Source organism: Aegilops tauschii, chromosome 1 (genome assembly GCF_002575655.3).
Source record: "Aegilops tauschii subsp. strangulata cultivar AL8/78 chromosome 1, Aet v6.0, whole genome shotgun sequence".
In the NCBI taxonomy this organism is placed as follows: Eukaryota; Viridiplantae; Streptophyta; class Magnoliopsida; order Poales; family Poaceae; genus Aegilops; species Aegilops tauschii.
In genome coordinates, this window is record NC_053035.3 from 371359692 (window position 1) to 371376605 (window position 16914).

At 46.4% G+C, this 16914-nt stretch overlaps 1 protein-coding gene across 1 annotated transcript; it reads right to left on the reverse strand.

Annotated features, from left to right (window-relative positions):
- Positions 1 to 10543: 10543 nt before the first annotated feature.
- LOC109752161 (DNA replication licensing factor MCM2) lies at positions 10544 to 16658 on the reverse strand. The gene is made up of 18 exons (XM_020311045.4): positions 16513 to 16658; positions 16166 to 16398; positions 15225 to 15412; positions 14469 to 14662; positions 14125 to 14314; positions 13805 to 14024; positions 13516 to 13723; positions 13279 to 13413; positions 13004 to 13195; positions 12747 to 12919; positions 12485 to 12673; positions 12279 to 12395; positions 12112 to 12196; positions 11881 to 12033; positions 11676 to 11801; positions 11387 to 11569; positions 10997 to 11158; positions 10544 to 10886 (listed from the first exon to the last, which is right to left on the reverse strand). The coding sequence occupies exons 1-18, from the start codon at positions 16513 to 16515 to the stop codon at positions 10770 to 10772; spliced, it is 2868 nt and encodes a 955-aa protein (XP_020166634.1). The 5' UTR covers positions 16516 to 16658; the 3' UTR covers positions 10544 to 10769.
- Between the last annotated feature and the right edge of the window lie 256 nt (positions 16659 to 16914).

Below are 16914 nucleotides of genomic sequence, written 5' to 3' on the forward strand. Positions count from 1 at the left end.
CCTAAAAATGAATGTCTTCAACTGAAGACTTTGGTTCTCTTGAAGACTTTTAAAGTGAAGACTTTTGTTTTCGTAGTTTTGTTTTCTCTTTATTGAGTCATAGGAAACACCGTACTGTTAAAGGGGGTCGAGGTAAAACTAAGGAAAATTTTCCAAGTTATGCTCATCTCAAAATCCTACACCTATCAATTCTTTCGAGTGAAGCCATCGGAAATCTCATACAGTTCAGTCAATTCTTCAGTGACGGAGACGAAGATCTTCTGGTCTCTGAGGAATTTGTTCTGACTGAGGAGTTAGGAATTCGCCAGTGCGGATTGCCTACAAGTGAGGAACATGATAGCCCTGAGGAATTTGATACGCAAATATCCGACTGTTGTTGTGCTATGCGCCAGCTGTCCCAAAATATCTTCCCACCTAACGGTCATATCATTAAAGGGCATTTATGTCTTATCATGTCGGGCTACTCCCTAGGCTATAAATAGCCGCCCCCTACAACCACTAGCTGGTTGGCTGCTCCGAGAGAAACTGACACTTGTCATTGAGAGCATCCCATCCTCCGAGGACTTTGAGCGAAAATCATCAAGTGAGGAAAACCCAAACCCAAACACCTACAAACCCAAAGTAATTGAGCATCACTGAAGAGATTGTTCCTGTGTGGAACCGACGCTTGTTACCTTTAAGGAATGTGCATCCTCCAGACGGTTAGGCGTCATGGTCTAGAGCATCCAAGAGGAAATTGTGGATCGCCGAGTGATCGAGTCCGTGAAGGTTTGGAAGTCACCTGAAGACTTACCACGAGTGATTGGGCGAGGTCTGTGTGACCTTAGCTTAAGGAGAATACGGTGAGGACTGTGTGTCCGGGATTGTGTGTCCTCAGGTTTAAATACCTAGCCGCTCCAACCAGACGTACGACTGTCACAGCAGTTAGAACTGGTCTACCAAATCACTGTCTTCACCGAGCTACTAGTCCTACTTCCTCAACTCTTTCATTTCCTCATTACTATGTTGAAGTACTTGATCGTTACTGTTTGAAGACTTTGACTAAAGACTTTCTCAATTTCCTCAATTATATTTCTTCAGTCAGTTTGTCTTCAGCCTGCTTATCCTGTGTTTACGCTACTTGTACTCTATGGTTGTTTTCATTTCATCATGATGACTGTGCTACTACTCTGCTATGCTTGCATCTGAGTACTTATTCCGCTGCTAAGTAGTTCATTGCTTAGGAATTTCCTCACCCTGAAATTCCTCAGTGACGAATTTGTAAAAATCACCTATTCACCCCCCTCTAGTCAATATAACGCACTTTCAGATATGTGTCAAAACACAAAAACCCTACACCATTCGTAAACGCTTATTTTCGTGTATCATCTTTATCTTGCTTCTCTAGATTTGGAGAAAACTTAATAGTACTTTCTCTACATAAAGATGTTTAATCTCCTAGTAGAAATAATATTTTTACAAAATGTTTCATCCAATTAATTTAAATACAGTTTTTTGCTGACAATATTTGTTTTTTTAGTGAAGACGTAGTTAAACATAGACATACACACATGAGAATCAGACACTCACACATCATCCACTAAAAACTAGAGTCTCGGTGTTTCAATATTAATGAAGTCATTTTCCACTAAAAGAATAACCTGCCTTAAATGAGACATGTAGAGGATCAAACCTGAGGTTTAACCATGGTGGGTTAGGAGTACAACCTCAATTTTTTGGGGGACCATGAAAAAGAATTGATTGCATATAGAAAAGAGGAGGGCAAAGAGCCCATACAAGGTTCGGCAACCACAGAAGTACATGGATCAACCCAAACAGCGACAGAGACGAGAGCAAGAACACTAGAGCCTCAGTAAACAAAAACATTTTACCTAGCCAAACTTAGTGTATATTTCATGCCTTATTTGAATCTTTAGTGTTTCTCCAATTTCGAAAACATTGCATATATGGGACCATAGACTCTCTTCCTTGACTCAGTCCTTGATGGGTTTCTCCTAGTAGAAAACACCTTGCTTGAAGATTTGGTGGCACCGTCAAAAAGCACTAAACCCATTTGCTTAGTGCAAAGCTGCACCAAACGAACTCCACTGTGTGCTGATCGAGGCACAACAATATCCACACATCTACTTGCGCCAGAGTTTGAGGTTTTACAGCCACAAGAATCACATTGTATCTCTGTGGTATCGTGCGTTCCAGACATCTACTTAGCAGTTAGGCAACCACTAAGCAGATCGAATGAATAGGGTCACCGCCCTAGCTGCTAGTGCTAGTGGATTTAGTGGACGTGTTGGCGTCCGGCCGGTGGGCGGTGGCTAAGCAACTCGTACTAGTAGTAGCTAATTACTCTTAAACTAGTGGTAGCGTGCATGCATTGATCCTACTGGAAGTCTGGCCACGGATTGAATCGTGCGCGCCACGGATTCGCTGGCCTCGAGTGATCCACAGTCTCTGATCAAGCGAAAAAGGAAGAAGGTTGTGGTGTGGTCTGCAATTCGTCTGTAGTTTAATTAACGAATCACGATTTAGCCACCTATCTATAGGATTGCCAACGTTTATCGTGCACGAAATCAAACCCCAGCGGCACTCAACAGTCCACAGCGCGCGGGCTCGGAAATCTAATGGTGGAACGAGGCGAACGTGCGTACCAGAGCGCGGACGACTTGAACACTGAAATTCTTCTTCAACGTTGAACTTCTTCGTTTACTGTGTACTACAACTACTAGAGCTTTTCACTTGTTTCTACGGCTTCCCTTGAGGTTTTAGGGCATCTCCAACGACGACCCGCAAATTCCCTCGGTATTTGCTCAAAAATTGGTCTGATCGGTGTCCGGACATTAATATGGGAGTCGACCATCCAACCATGCCCGCGTTCATTTGAAAACAATTGTACGTTAGTAAAAACAAAAAACAGCTTCCGCCAAATCTCAAACGTTCTTCGTGTTGCTTGTGTTGGTAAAATAACACCTTCCACAAACTTGTTGCTTCCGCCAAATACCTTCCGTTCAATTGTGTGTTTGTAAAATAATCAATTAACCTCACTAATGCACACCTTCCGCCAAACACCTTCCGTCACGTGCAAACCTTCTGCAACTGGCGGGGGTGGCCGGTCGGGGGCGGCGCGGCGTGGGCGCGCAAGGCACGGCGTGCGGCGGGGTTCTTCTCCTCGTCTGGCGGCAAGCGCTCGAGGTGGCGGAGGCTCGATCCCCTTTCGGTCGTGCGTCTCGGCGGCTCCAGGCGGGACGGTGGCCTCGGCAGCGGCGCCGGTAGGCCTTTGGGGCACGCCCCCGTGGCTCTTCTCCGGCTAGCCGTCCTATAGCAGCGTCTCTCGCGGGTGGCAGCCGCGGTTTGCTTCGTCGGCGGGCTCCGGTTCTTCGGCCGGACGCCCATCTCCGGGGAGTCGTGGCGGGCGCGGCCCTCCTGTTCCCGCTATGAGGGGCTCGTCTTCGCAATGGCTGGCAGTGTGCCGGCCTTTGGAGGTCTCTGTGGTGTTCCAGCCACGGTGGGATGCCAGATCTGGCCGTTTTCTGCCGGATCGGGCTCGGCGGCGTCTTTCTAGCCGTCGGCGAGGTATGTGGTGGCTTCTACTTGGTCATGGCGCGATGACTTCATGGGAGGTGTGCGGGTCAGCGGTGCGGTGCTTCGCGTGTGGGTGTGGAAGGTGCTTCGGGTGAAAGCTTGCCGGATCTTGCCGGCCGGCGGCATTGGCGTCCGCGGACGTCGTGTCACCTCCTTGGAGGCGCCGCCGTGGAGTTCCACCCCCTACACACCCTCGGTTCCAGCTCTTCGGGTGAAAGCCTAAGGCCCAGCCAGGTCGGACGATGGCGTCGACATCGTCGCTTCCTTCTTTGGGGTGTCGTCTTGAAGAGCTTTGGGTCCCGTTTGCGCGCTCCATGGGCTGGACGCTGACGGCATTGCGGTCGGCAGGTGTGCGTCCGGCAATGGTGATGTGGCACGACTTCTTGTGTGGCAACGATGGCGGCTTCAGGCGGAGTTGGGCTGCTGCTGAGCTTTGGTAGTCGGTCTCATCCGGCGTGTTCGAGGGGTTGCCGAGACTCACTTGTCTTCCTAAAGTCGGAGCTGTGGAGGAGGTGCTTCTGCTGTGATGATGACACGAGACGGGTGGTCGGTTCCAGCGCTGGCTCGGCGTGGGTCCAACGCTTTCCCCTTGCAATGCTCGTCGCCAGGGTCGGAGCTGCCTGGTCTTCGGCGCGTGCAGTGGACTGTTTGGCGTTGTCCGGCGTAGGCCTCGACGCTCATTTATGGTGAGGGCTTCACCGGTGGTTGTTGATAGTGGAGTCAGAGTCGCCGTGGCGGAGGTGTGATGACGATGACACTGGATTGCTACCTCGACGGCGTGTGCGTTCTTGTGTGGGTTGCCAGGTCGCCCTGGGTGTCCTGTGTGAGCATGTTGTAACGAATTTCGCCCGGTTTTCCGTTAATTAACCGGGCAATTCTCTTCTTCTTTATTAATGAGTGAGCAAAACTTTTGCCTCCGTTTCAAAAAAACTTCCGCAAAAATACCTTCCGTTCAATTGTGTGTTAGTAAAATAAACATCACACTCTCCTTGTGAGGCTGGTGTTTGCTCCGAGGAGGATAGGGGGGTGGAGTTATATGGCTCCTTCTCCCCTCGTGTTGGAGACAATTCATAGTCGATGCCTACCTCCCCTGCTATGTTGTCTTCCACTGAGAGCGAGTCCATTGCCGTGCTTGTGGCTCCGGTGCTGCAGGTCATGCCCGAGCTTAGGGAGCTATGTCTGAGTTTGTCAGTGGAGCATATGAAGGTAGGCACGCCAATGACCTCGGGCGAGGCACAAGATTCACCTTTGTCAAGTGAGCAGCTGAAGGTTCCTATGGTTGATGATGGGAAAGGGAAGGCGTCCATGATGTCATGATGGATTGTGTTTGGTTTTCTCGTGTTGTCGACGTGGCCTTGATGTTTTGAGTCATCATTGTCGGTTTTCTCGTCGGGGGTTTCGTTGCATTGCAAAAGTGTCGAGGGTTGTGCTTATTGAGTGTTGGGAGCACTTGGCGGGCCGTCTACGTGGTTGTGGTGCTTCGTGTTGAGTGAGTTTGTTTGTATCGGTTTTCGCCCGGTTTTCCGTAAATTAACTGGGCAATTCTCTTCTTCTTCATGAATCGATAAGACAATTCTTTTGCCTCCGTTTCGAAAAGAAATCAATTAAGCTCACTATTATACACCTTCCGCCAAACACCTTCCATTCACATGCACACCTTCCATCAAACACTTGCATGATTAATAGTAGTTTCCGCCAAAGCAAAAAAGATTAGCCGCAGCTATTCGCCATCCGGATGGAGAGCTGACACGTGGTGGCTTTTCGTTTGTCATGTGGATGTTCGGACTCCCACAAAGCTTCCTCACGTTTGTCTCCAGTTTACTGAAAAAACATAGTCCAAACCGCTCGACGAACCGATAGAGGACCACTTTGAATGTCAAACTGCATCCGGACAACGTGGTTCGGACGCTTGGGAGAGGTTTGAGGGTCCGGCTTAGAGATGCCCTTACTTCCTAGCTAGCTACCCGTCGCCGATCAACTTACGAGTCCATGGAAACACCAACTAACTGAAGCTACTCAGACTCTGAGCAAAAGAAAATGCATGCTAGTAGGGGGGAGGAACCTAGCTATGTGCCCAATATGGTTTGTCCGCCAAGCCTAGTGGAGGACGTTGACCCTTTGACGGCTGACCGCGATCCAGTCTGAATCAAGTTCGGCAGATCCGGAAAACACACGTCCTTTTTCGTCTCTACGTAAGAAGATGCAAACCTGCTGGACCGAGCTGTGTGTCTGGAATGGAAGAGGAGAAGCGACCAAATTCTGACCGAACGATCACATACATGAGGTGCCAGCTCGGCGGAAGCCAACTTGGTGAGCGCACCCTGTATGCGCCAAATAATTTAGTAGTAATTCCAGAAAAAGTTAAAAAAATCCAAATGCTTTTTGGAATCAAATATGATCAAGTATTTGTATTTTTTTTTGCAGGGATCAAGTATTTGTATTCAGCCCTGCCAAAAAAAGTATTTATATTCATGTAAAAGTTGGGCCAAGGAATGATTCCCATTGACTTCTAGGCGAAAAAATAACAAATTTATGACAACAATGTAGCATGAATAGTACTTCCTCCGTCTGAAAAAATTTGTCCCAAGTTTATCTAGCATCAAGTGGTGCTAGATACATCCATTTGAGGGTCAAACTTTTTCGAACGGAGGGAGTACTTGATATAGTGTCTTTTGATGGATCTTTGACCAGGATACAATGAAAGTCATTCCCTGGTAAATGAGACTGTCATCGTTACGTAATATCATTGCCAAGGTGCTTGCAAACCGGCTTGCTTCTCACATGGACAACCTTATCTTCAATGCCCAAAGCGCCTTAAGAAAAAAGAGTATTCACGATAACTTTATGTACGTGCTCAACCTTGTAACGTGACTGCATAAAGCAAAAAAACAAAACAAACATCCCTCCTTTTCAAGATAGACATCCGCAAGACTTTTGACTCCATAAAATGGGAACCATCATCGATCTCCTACAACGGCAAGGGTTCTCAAGCAAGTTCTGAGAATGGATCACCACACTCTTTTCTACTTCATCCTCGAGAATTCTGCTAAACGGCATCCCCGGCCCTCCTGTCAAGCATGGTCGGTGACTGCGACAAGGCGACCCCCTATCCGCGATGTTGTTTGTCATTGCCATTGGCCCTCTTCAACGGATTCTTGACTTGGGCACCCGTCATGGCCTGCTGCATAGGATAAGAGGGCGGAGAACTATATTTTGTACATCAGTTTTTGCAAACGGTGCTGCAATTTTCATGGCCCCGATTAGAGAAGACATCGACAACCTGTCACACATCCTGCAGGGTTTCGACGACGTCACGGGTTTGGATGCCAATCCACTAAAGAGCTCCGTTGTGCCCATCAGATGTCGCCATCTCAATTTAGATCATATCCTTGAGAGCTTCCCCGCAACACGTGCATCTTTCCCAATCAAATACTTGGGCCTCCCACTCTCCACCTGGCAACTCGGGAGAGTGGACTTTCCATTCCTTGAAATAAATTTGCGGCTAGACTCGTCACTTGGGATGGGCAGAACATCACCACCATTGGCCACGATGCTCTAATAAAATCGGTCCTCACCTCCCAAGCGGTGTACCCCTACACTTATCTCACCATACCTCCCACATCACTCACAACCTCAACTGATTGATCGCGCCTTCTTATGGACGGAACAGACAAGGTGTCCAAAGGTTGTTTGTCGACCGACTAAGTTCGGAGGGCTTGGTATCCTAAACCTTGACAAATTTTCTCACGCTCTTAGACTCCGGTGGCCATGGTACAGAGTGGAAGGACTCCACCATGCTTTGGGTGGGAATGGAAAACCATTGCGATGAAGCAGACCTTTTTTTAGAATGAAGGCGCAAGAAGCGTCCGGCTTTAAATTAATAAAGCCCTCCGAACAGGCAGCATCCAACGAATGAGACAAACGAAAAACAAAAGATAGTCACGGCCGAAGCCCAAGTTTGATACATGCAACCGGCCTAGGCCTGAATAAGATGAAACAGTCTAAACACGAAGACAACCGGCCGTAGATTGAAGCAGACCCACAGGAGCTTAGTGACGAGCAGAAATCTGTATCAAGCGGATCCGCTCCATAGCCTCCTGCATCCGCTCAGCGTCCCGCCGTTTCCCCAACGGCATCCAGGTCTGGAGGAACAAGTGGCATTTGAAAATAATGTCAGCGGGGTGAGAAGGGAACTTCTGCTCAATAGTGATTTTGTTTCTGATAGTCCAAAGAGCCCATAAAAGCGCCCCTACGCATCGCCATAGAACTCGGCCGTATCCACCCCTATGAGCCAAGAGAATATCACGGAGCTCACTGCCCGAGTGAGGGTTCCAGTTCTGATCAAAGGCGTACCGGACCGCACTCCAAGCGAACCGAGCTAAGTAGCAGTTGAAGAATATGTGGTTTGCATCTTCATGCGCACCACACATCACACAAGTGCCATCGGACGGCCCATTTCGTTTAGCAATGTTGTTAGAGGATGGAAGCCGGTCACGGAACATTTGCCAAAGGAAGATTTTGATTTTGAGGGGGATTGACACTTTCCATAGCCCCCTAGCTATATCTAGTGTCGGACCCTCCGTTAACTTAGCGTATAATGACTTAACCGAGAACTTCCCGAAGCTCGTGAGAGACCAAGAGACCTTATCGGGTTCGGGTTGCAACACCACGCCAGCAAGTGCATTACATAGCCCCTCCCAACAGGCCCGTTCTGGATCAAGGAGAGGCCTCTTGAAAGAAATAGCTGGCAGGGAGGATCTAAGCGCGTCAGCAACGAGGATTTCAATATTAGTAGCAAGTTGGTAGATGGAGGGGTGGCTGCGCCACAACGGCTCCGAACCATACCAGTGATCTAGCCAGAACCTCGTGGAGTTGCCATCGTTAACACTAAGCTTAGCTCCTAACGCAAAGGCCGGTTTGACAGCCTAGATCCCATTCCAGAAGGTCGACTCTTTTGCCTTAGAAGTAAGGAAATTCCCATCGGGGAAATATTTCGCCCGAAGGATATCCGCCCAGAGCCCCTGCTCGTTTTGGGCGAGTTTCCAGAGCCACTTGGTAAGAAGAGCAACGTTCATAAGTTTGGAATTGAGGATGCCTAGACCGCCATATTTTTTGGACGACATAACGCTGCCCACTTAACCAAGTGGTACTTCTTTTTGGACCCAGTTCCTTCTCAAAAGAACTTGGATCGGGGAGTGTCGAGCTTGGCATGAACACCGTCTGCCAGGAGAAACATGCCCATGGTAAACATGGGCAAGGAGGAGAGGCTAGTGTTCGTCAAAATAAGCCTAGCAGCCGAAGACATAAACCTACTGCGCCAAGGACTAACCCGGTTCGCCACCTTGCCATACAAGGGTTCCCACTCGTGGATAGATATGTGTTTGTCTGAGATAGGGAGGCCCAAATACTTAATCGGAAAGCTCCCAAGCCTACAGTTAAGAAGATTGGCTACGCGAGAAGCGAGGGGCTCGGCCATCCCGATGGCTATCACCTCGCTCTTGAGAAAGTTGATCTTAAGGCCAGAGACGATCTTGAAAGCTAGAAGAATGAGCTTGATCGAGGCTATACTATGGTCGTCGGGCTCGAAGAGCAATATGGTGCCGTCCGCGTATTGAAGGTGCGTGACACCTCCGGGGATGAGGTGTGGACGACACCGCGGATGTGTCCGACACCCTTAGCCTTATTGGTCATGGGCGAGAGGGCGTCCACAACAAGGTTGAAGATCAGAGGAGAGGAAGGGTCACCCTGCCTAAGACCTCGCTTGTTGCGAAAGAAGTTCTCAACTTCTCCGTTGATTGACACCGCAGTCCAGCCCCCCGAAACCAGATGCATAATACGGTGGACAAAACCTGACTCGAATCCCTTTCGATCCAGGACCTCGCGAATGAACTCCCAATTCACTCGGTCATAGGCTTTTTCGAAGTCCAGCTTAAGGAGCACAACCGGCTGCCGGGTTTGTTTTAGCTCGTGAACTATCTCCTGAAGCACAACCGGCCCTTAGAGAATGTTGCGACCTTTGAGAAATGTCGACTGACTTCGATTGATCACTCTTTGCGCAATAGGGGCAAGCCTCGTCGTATAGGGCTTCGCACAGATTTTGAAAGGCACGTTAATGAGGGTAATAGGGTGGTATTGCTTAATCGTGTCAGCCCCTTTAACCTTTGGGATTAAGCTAATAACCCCATAGTTGAGACGCGATATGTCTATTGTGCCTAACGCGAATCCGTTGATAATATCGTAGAAGAGAGCTTTGAACACAGGCCAAAAGCAACGAAAAAAAGCCACCGGACAGCCATCCGGGCCGGGGGCACTATCGATCTTCATCGAGCCGACAACCCTATCAATTTCCTCCGTGGAAAGGGACATGGCCAGAAGGTCGTTTTCGGCCTGAGAAACGCGAGCGTCGACCCCCCAGAAGTCAGCTCGAAGGCGCAGGAGTTTCTCCTCAGCTGTTCCCAAAAGTCAAAAGAGATTGCACCTCAAAGGTCTTCTAAGCCTCCACGAATATCATCGTGGGCAATGGAGCACCAACACAATTCTGGGACTCGCCATGGGTTAATGGGAGCTAGCCAAAAGAGATTGCACCAATCATCTTTGAGGCCTTGAAGAGGAAGCGGTGGAAGGCAATGAAAGACGATGCTTGGGTGGAGAAAATTAAGACACCTCACACTTGGACTTTGGGCTTCATCATGGAATTTGTTACCCTTTGGGCGTGCCTACATAACACCCCTTTGCGGGATGACATTGAGGACGACATTGTCTACAAATTCACTTCAGATGGGCATTATTTCACTGCCTCCGATTATCATGTCAGTTTCTGAGCCTTACTCACACCTCCATGAAGACAACCAATTGGATGCCATGGACGCCCTCAAAGTCAAAAAAATTGGTTGCTGGCGTTCCAAGATAGGAGGATGGCGTCAGTTGCAAACACTGAATTATGATAAAAGTATGATGATGGCGTCAGTTCCATAAACACTGAATTATGATATCAAGAAGGTACAGACATCTCGAAATGCCGCTGTAGGCACAAGGGTTTCAGATAGCAAACAGTACACCAATATCAGAACTCTCACAAAACAGACACAAGCAGTCATTTTGCCGACTTACACTACAAGTGGACATTTCTAGCTCTTGAACAAAGAGGTAGCTGTTCATCACACAGGGGTCATCGGCTGATGTTGATTGAGTTGTTATGCTGCAACTGGATGCCTGATGATCCCACGCCCTTCGTCCAGGACGAAGCTGTTGTCGCTGAAGTGAGAGCTGGAGAAGAACGGCCTCAGGTCGTAGATCTCGTACTCTTGGGCCTGGATTAGCAGACAAGAACATCAGCACACGACAGGCACCAATGGACAGACATGCAGCAGTATTGCTCAGGCAAGGAAGAATCATGGACAGAGGTGTTCATAGCTCTTACCTTGTTCTTCAGGTCATCCACTTTAACCTCGACATGAGTCAGGCGTGCGGTTGATCCCAACACGATTTCTTCAAAGTGCAGCGCCTCCTTGACCAGGGTGCGCAGAAGGAGCAGAAGCAGTTCATTGTAATCCTTCTTGTAAGTCATGTATTTCCGGAAATTCTGCAGACAAAAGAAGTTTGTTACAAACCACCAACTAGGCAAAAAGAGATGTAAGATTTTGACTCTGAATATAAGATCACTGAGTATCAAGACTTCTCCTAAAGCTATGCAAATGAATGACATATTCACTAACAGAACTGCATTATGTAGCCCACTTCGAACCAACATATACTTTAGGCACTGGTGGGAAACAAAACAGCAGTTCAAGTTCAACTGTTCAAAAGTTACCTTCTGAAGTGCCTTCTGGACACCAAATTTCTGGGTTGAGATGAATGAGTCAAGCAGCACACGAATGGCCATGTCAACATCTTCTTGAGACACATAGCTTCTCAGATGCATCTTTGCATGTGCCTCAGACATTCGAATGATTGATTCGATATGCCTTACTGCAATGGGGACTCCTTGACCGTGCTGCAAAAAACAGTTGCAAACTCAATTGCTTCATGGTTTTCAAGGATATCAATTTTCAATATTTGACCTTATCAGTCAACAAGGCTAGGAAAAAGTGATGGCTTACAGATGATTCACGTCGAAGTTCAGCATAGACATGGCTAATCTTGTCCAGGTCAGCATCATGTATTTTGGGGAATACATTCAACTTAGCATATGTGATATACTTCTTCAGCATGTCTTGAGAAAGGATCTGGCAAAGGAGGATTTTGTTAGAGGTGCAACTTTTAAGTAAAATATTAGCTTCTTACAGACAAGTACAAGGGAAGTACATCTGGGTCAGCATTTCGGGCAACAGTCAATGGATCATCCTCCTCGTCAGCTACAACTCTATCTTCAAGGTTACCACCCTTGGGCTGAGATCTGGCATGGCTATCAACAACAAACCTTGCAAGCATTTCATCTGTAAATGGGTCAACAATATCCTGCATCGCGGTAAGAAAACTCAGTATTGATAGGCAACCAAGTACTGGACAAAATATATTACATGGAGAACTACAAACCTTCACAACACAGAGGACATCAAAACGTGAAATAATTGGATCTGTTAGCTCAACATTTTGGGTGAATGTCTTTGAAGAATCATATCTGCAAAGTCAACATGTTGAGAATCAAGATGTTGCTTAATAGGAAGGCCAGTATAACTAGCATTGCACATAATTCAGCTTACCTTCCTCCAACTGGGTTTGCTGCAGCAATAACACTGCATCGAGCTTGAAGGGATGTGACAATTCCTGCCTTTGATATGCTGATACTTTGTTGCTCCATGGCTTCATGAATACTTACCCTGCAACAATAAGTAGGAAATAAGTTAATATTCAATAAACTGTGAAACATTAAATGCTAATCATGCAACATCAAAAGGGTATTTCATACCTGTCTTGATCATTCATCTTATCAAATTCATCAATAAGGCATATGCCTCTATCAGCAAGAACCAGTGCACCTCCCTCAAGTGTCCACTCCCGTGTTACTGGATCCTTGTGAACTGCTGCGGTGAGTCCAACAGCAGAAGCTCCTTTCCCAGTTGTGTATACAGCCCTGTGTCCTGTTTTCTCGACATACCTACAGAACAAGAGTTAGTGGAGAATTGTCTTACAAGGAACTGCTGTAAAATATTTGTTTACTTCATCCTTACTTGAGAAATTGGGATTTTGCAGTGCCTGGGTCACCTAAGAGGAGACAATTAATATCACCTCTTAGGCGATGTTTTCCCTTCACGTTCTTTTCTTGCCCCCCAAACATAGCTAGTGCAATGGCAGTCTTGATATCTTCATGACCATAAATGGATGGTGCAATTGATTTGACAATCTGTAAATCCAAAGTACTGGTTGTTAAATAAGGTTGGCTATGTATCATAGTTGCTGGAAGAGATTTAAGGATTCAGGGACAAACCCTTTCACTGATACGAGGATCCTTTGACAACTTCTCAATCTCTGCCTTGTCCTCATCTGTTAATTTGTATGCAGAGAACAGGTCCTGCTTCTTTGATACATAGTTTGCCTCCACCACTGTGGCAAAAACTGGGAAACCATTCTTTGTATTTAAAGACAGGTCAAAATTGTTTGTGTATATCCCTGTAACCTCCTGAAATGGATAAGCAGCACTAATCAATGTGTGCTTTCTACAGTAATATATACGAACCAATAAGAGGAGTCTGGAGAACATACAATTTCCTCTCCTGGACGAGCACAGTCGATCAGATCATTCAGAAGTATCACTTCCTTGTACCTGGGAAGCCTGCCAGCAGGAACAATCCCTGGGCTTTCCTGAAGAGTGAGTTTCTGATAGTTCCTGTATATAGTCTTCCAAGGTAAAATAGTTCAGTCATGCATACCAAATGCAGAAAGATCAATATCATGCAAAGAGAAAAATAATACTAAGCTTAACTGTTTAATGCTACTTACTTGCTCAATGTTGACAGTAAATGGACCTTTGGATTGGCATTCAGGGCAAGACCCAACCCTTACTTCAGTGTAAGAGTTCTGGAAGAAAGGACCCAGGACAGTTCCACATTTGCTACAGTCATACTTGACCTGCTGCAGCTGAGGGAACACACCTGACCTTCGAGTAACAACACCCCCAATTCGAATCATTGTGTTCAGATGAATTTGCCTGAACAATGACAAGTAGGATTAAGGACATGATTTAATTTGGGACCAAAGAGAAAACATGGTAAAAGGGTATGTTCTTTACCTGATATTGCGTATTTGATCATAGACAGGAAGGTTGGTTATTCGCACATATATTTTTTGATGAATGTTTCTGTAATTCTTGTGGAGATCAAAAACAACATTTTTGCCCACTTCCTCCATAACTTCCAGCACCGATTGAGGTGCATCGGCCAACCAGATGGCAATGTTTGGGTGTATATAAATAAATTGCTTGTAGTCTATCTCCAAACTACACTTGTTAGCTGCAAAACAATGCAAGTAAAGGTTACAAGATGCCAATTGTTATAAGCAGTATAGTGCAGCCTCTTTCATGTAAACTGGGGAAGTGGAAAAAAACAGTACCTAAAACCATCTCATTAATGAGTCTGACATATTCAAACTCTCCTTGTTCATTCTTAGGGTTTACATATGTAAGAAGAAATTCTTTAAATTTCTTTGCGATGAAGCGCCGGACTTCATCTCTTGTGACCCACTCTCGAAGTGTTCCTTGCACACGATACATGTTCATCTCATCTTCTTCATCAAATTCATCCTGCAGAAAATACAACCATTTGAAAACTGGACAACCATATAGGCCCTTCAAACATGAGTTGCCTATTTCAACTGAAATATCTAGAAAATAGGAACAGAATCAACAGCAAATGCTAAACAAAATCATGATTAATTTTCGTTCAAAATGAAAATACCTCATATCCATCATCATCGGTCTGATCAGTCATAGGCACATCACCGCCAGAATATGGCTGAGATCTTCCAGGTGAACTAGGAGTGAGACCATCACCATCATCATCACTTCTGGGTGTTCTTGGTCCTCCACTTGGTTGTCTAAAATTAGCCCTGTGCCTTTTAGGACGCCTGAAGTTCATATCCTCATCTGTATCTGCACAATCGAAGAAATGTTGTCCTTAATTTACAATGACTGACATCCAAACATTTGCTTTTTATGTTATCAATCAGGGATACCAACTACTGAGGAAGACTCACGAGTCATAACCATCCATGAGGATACTATAACTAAGGTCCTCAAGCAAATCCAACCTTACTTATTTTTGTATAAATCATTAAATAGTGATTCTAATTTTTGAAGATACATCACATCTTTTGGTAAATGTCTTTTGATAAATGGAGACGGTCAGAAAAGTACACAATGTAAATATGATACTAGTTATTCATATTTTAAGAAAAAATTAGTGTTATTATATGGCCTTCAGAGTTCCTAGCCATGTGCCATTTCAATCAAACTTGAAACCACAAGGGAAAAAATATGCTCATTTCAAACATACTAAAGAAAGAACATTTCACCACAACTAACAATATGAAAAATAAACATAACCCAAATACTCAAGCAGCAATTCAAACAAACAGAATATAAGTGCAAAGGAAAAAGGTAAGGTTTGTCCTAATACTCCATAGACAATAAGAACTGTGTGTGATGCCATTACCCTGATCATGAAGCATACGAGGTAATTTTCGATCAGCTGTTGCACCAGTCCTCACATCCCTTGCATGAAGTTCCGCTTCTGCAGCCCTTCGATCAGCCATGATCTCATCCAGGTTCCTCTCATCCTCTATCGAGTCGTCTAACCCAACCGACTCATACTGATCCTGCTCATCCATTCTTCGGTAATCACTGCAAAAGGTTGAAAAAAATAAGAGGGCTAGCAAGAACTTCACAATTTCAAACATGTTTGTGTCTGTTTGAGGTATGGCTTATTTCATACACTAAAAAGGCAATCCTCTAGTTAATTGAACTATCTTGAAACCAAATACCAAACTGTATAGCAAAATGAATTATTACTCAACAATGCAGTTTTCAGAACATCAATGAATCCAGAGTAAAAAAACACATTGGCAAAACTGCAGGACAACAGAGAGGATCAGTTAATTTGTGTACATGACTGAACAATACAATGCATTTGGACAGCAGACAACTGATGAACAAATCCTATTCAGACAACTAATTCATCAAAAAGGGATAGGACATGACAGGTAATAGTTCATATAGGCCACTGAAATTGGTAGACTGAAATGTACCCCAACAAATTACCGAGCACAAACATCAGGTTTTAATATTCAATACAGGAGGATAGCAGACATTTCTAAATTGTACAGTTCAAGGAACTAACAAAACATTAAAGGTAACAAAAAAGACACAATCCGGTGAAGTGTTTGACTATTCCCTTGTTTGTGCCACAAATCTGACTATTTATGAAGTAAATCTAGGCCGCAATCCCTAGATTCTCGAACCCCAAAAGTCGGTGAATAACCAATTTACTGCCAGATCCAACGGACTAAACCTGTCAACTACTAGTAGAAACACCTAAACGCTGTCCCAAATAACACTAGATCCGGAAAATCTCCAGCTCGGACGTTTCTGTCTTACTTGAGGTAGTCGTCGTTGAAGAGGTCCTCCCCATCGTCTTCCTCCTCGTCGCGGATAACGGTGGCGCCGTCGTCCTCGGGGAGCACATTGGGGTCGACCTCCGCCTCGCCATCGTCGTCCGAGTAGGAGGACGGGTCGGTGGCGCCGCGGCTGGTGGTGGTGTTGGGCGGCAGCCGGTCTGTGCTGAAGCCCGGCGAGCCCGGGGTCGACGGCGCGTTGTTCTCCGAGTCGTCCTGGGAAAAGCAAATCAGCCGGCGAGAAGGTTAGATCCGGAGGCGGCGACGACCGCGCGCGGCGGCGGCGTGGTTCGGGCAGAGAGGGGAGGCTGGGGGAGACGGGCCGCTTACCATCCGCGGGGTCGGAGGAGGCTCCTGTGGAGGACGCGTGTGGCTGTGCGCCGAGGCTAGGGTTTCGGCGGGAAGGGGGGAATGGTGGGGAGAGACTGTGTTTCGGCGGGAAGGGGATATATTGGGGGAGAGGGAGAGAGGGTTTCGGCGGGAAGGTGGGGTGGGTGATGGCGGGAAGGGGGAGGCGGCACGGGCTGGTTATGATGCTACAAATGGGCCGAAAGCCTTGTGCCAATTGTACATTACAACACTGCAGGCCCTTCATACATCGTGGGCTGAGACTGAGTTGGGAGAAGCCTAAGGTGTGACCCATCCAACGTGAGCAACTAGTTGACGAGCGCTCTTTGTCTCAAAAAAAAAGTTGACGAGCGCTCTTTCAGCAGCCTCACAATGATCAGCGTC

Excerpts from the sequence above, each read along its gene's own strand:
- LOC109752161 (XM_020311045.4), bottom strand. Across the intron at positions 14,315-14,468 it reads CCGATGATGATGGATATGAG|GATGAATTTGATGAAGAAGA; the intron begins GTATTTTCATTT and ends TATTTTCTGCAG. Across the intron at positions 13,196-13,278 it reads CTCGTCCAGGAGAGGAAATT|GAGGTTACAGGGATATACAC; the intron begins GTATGTTCTCCA and ends TATCCATTTCAG.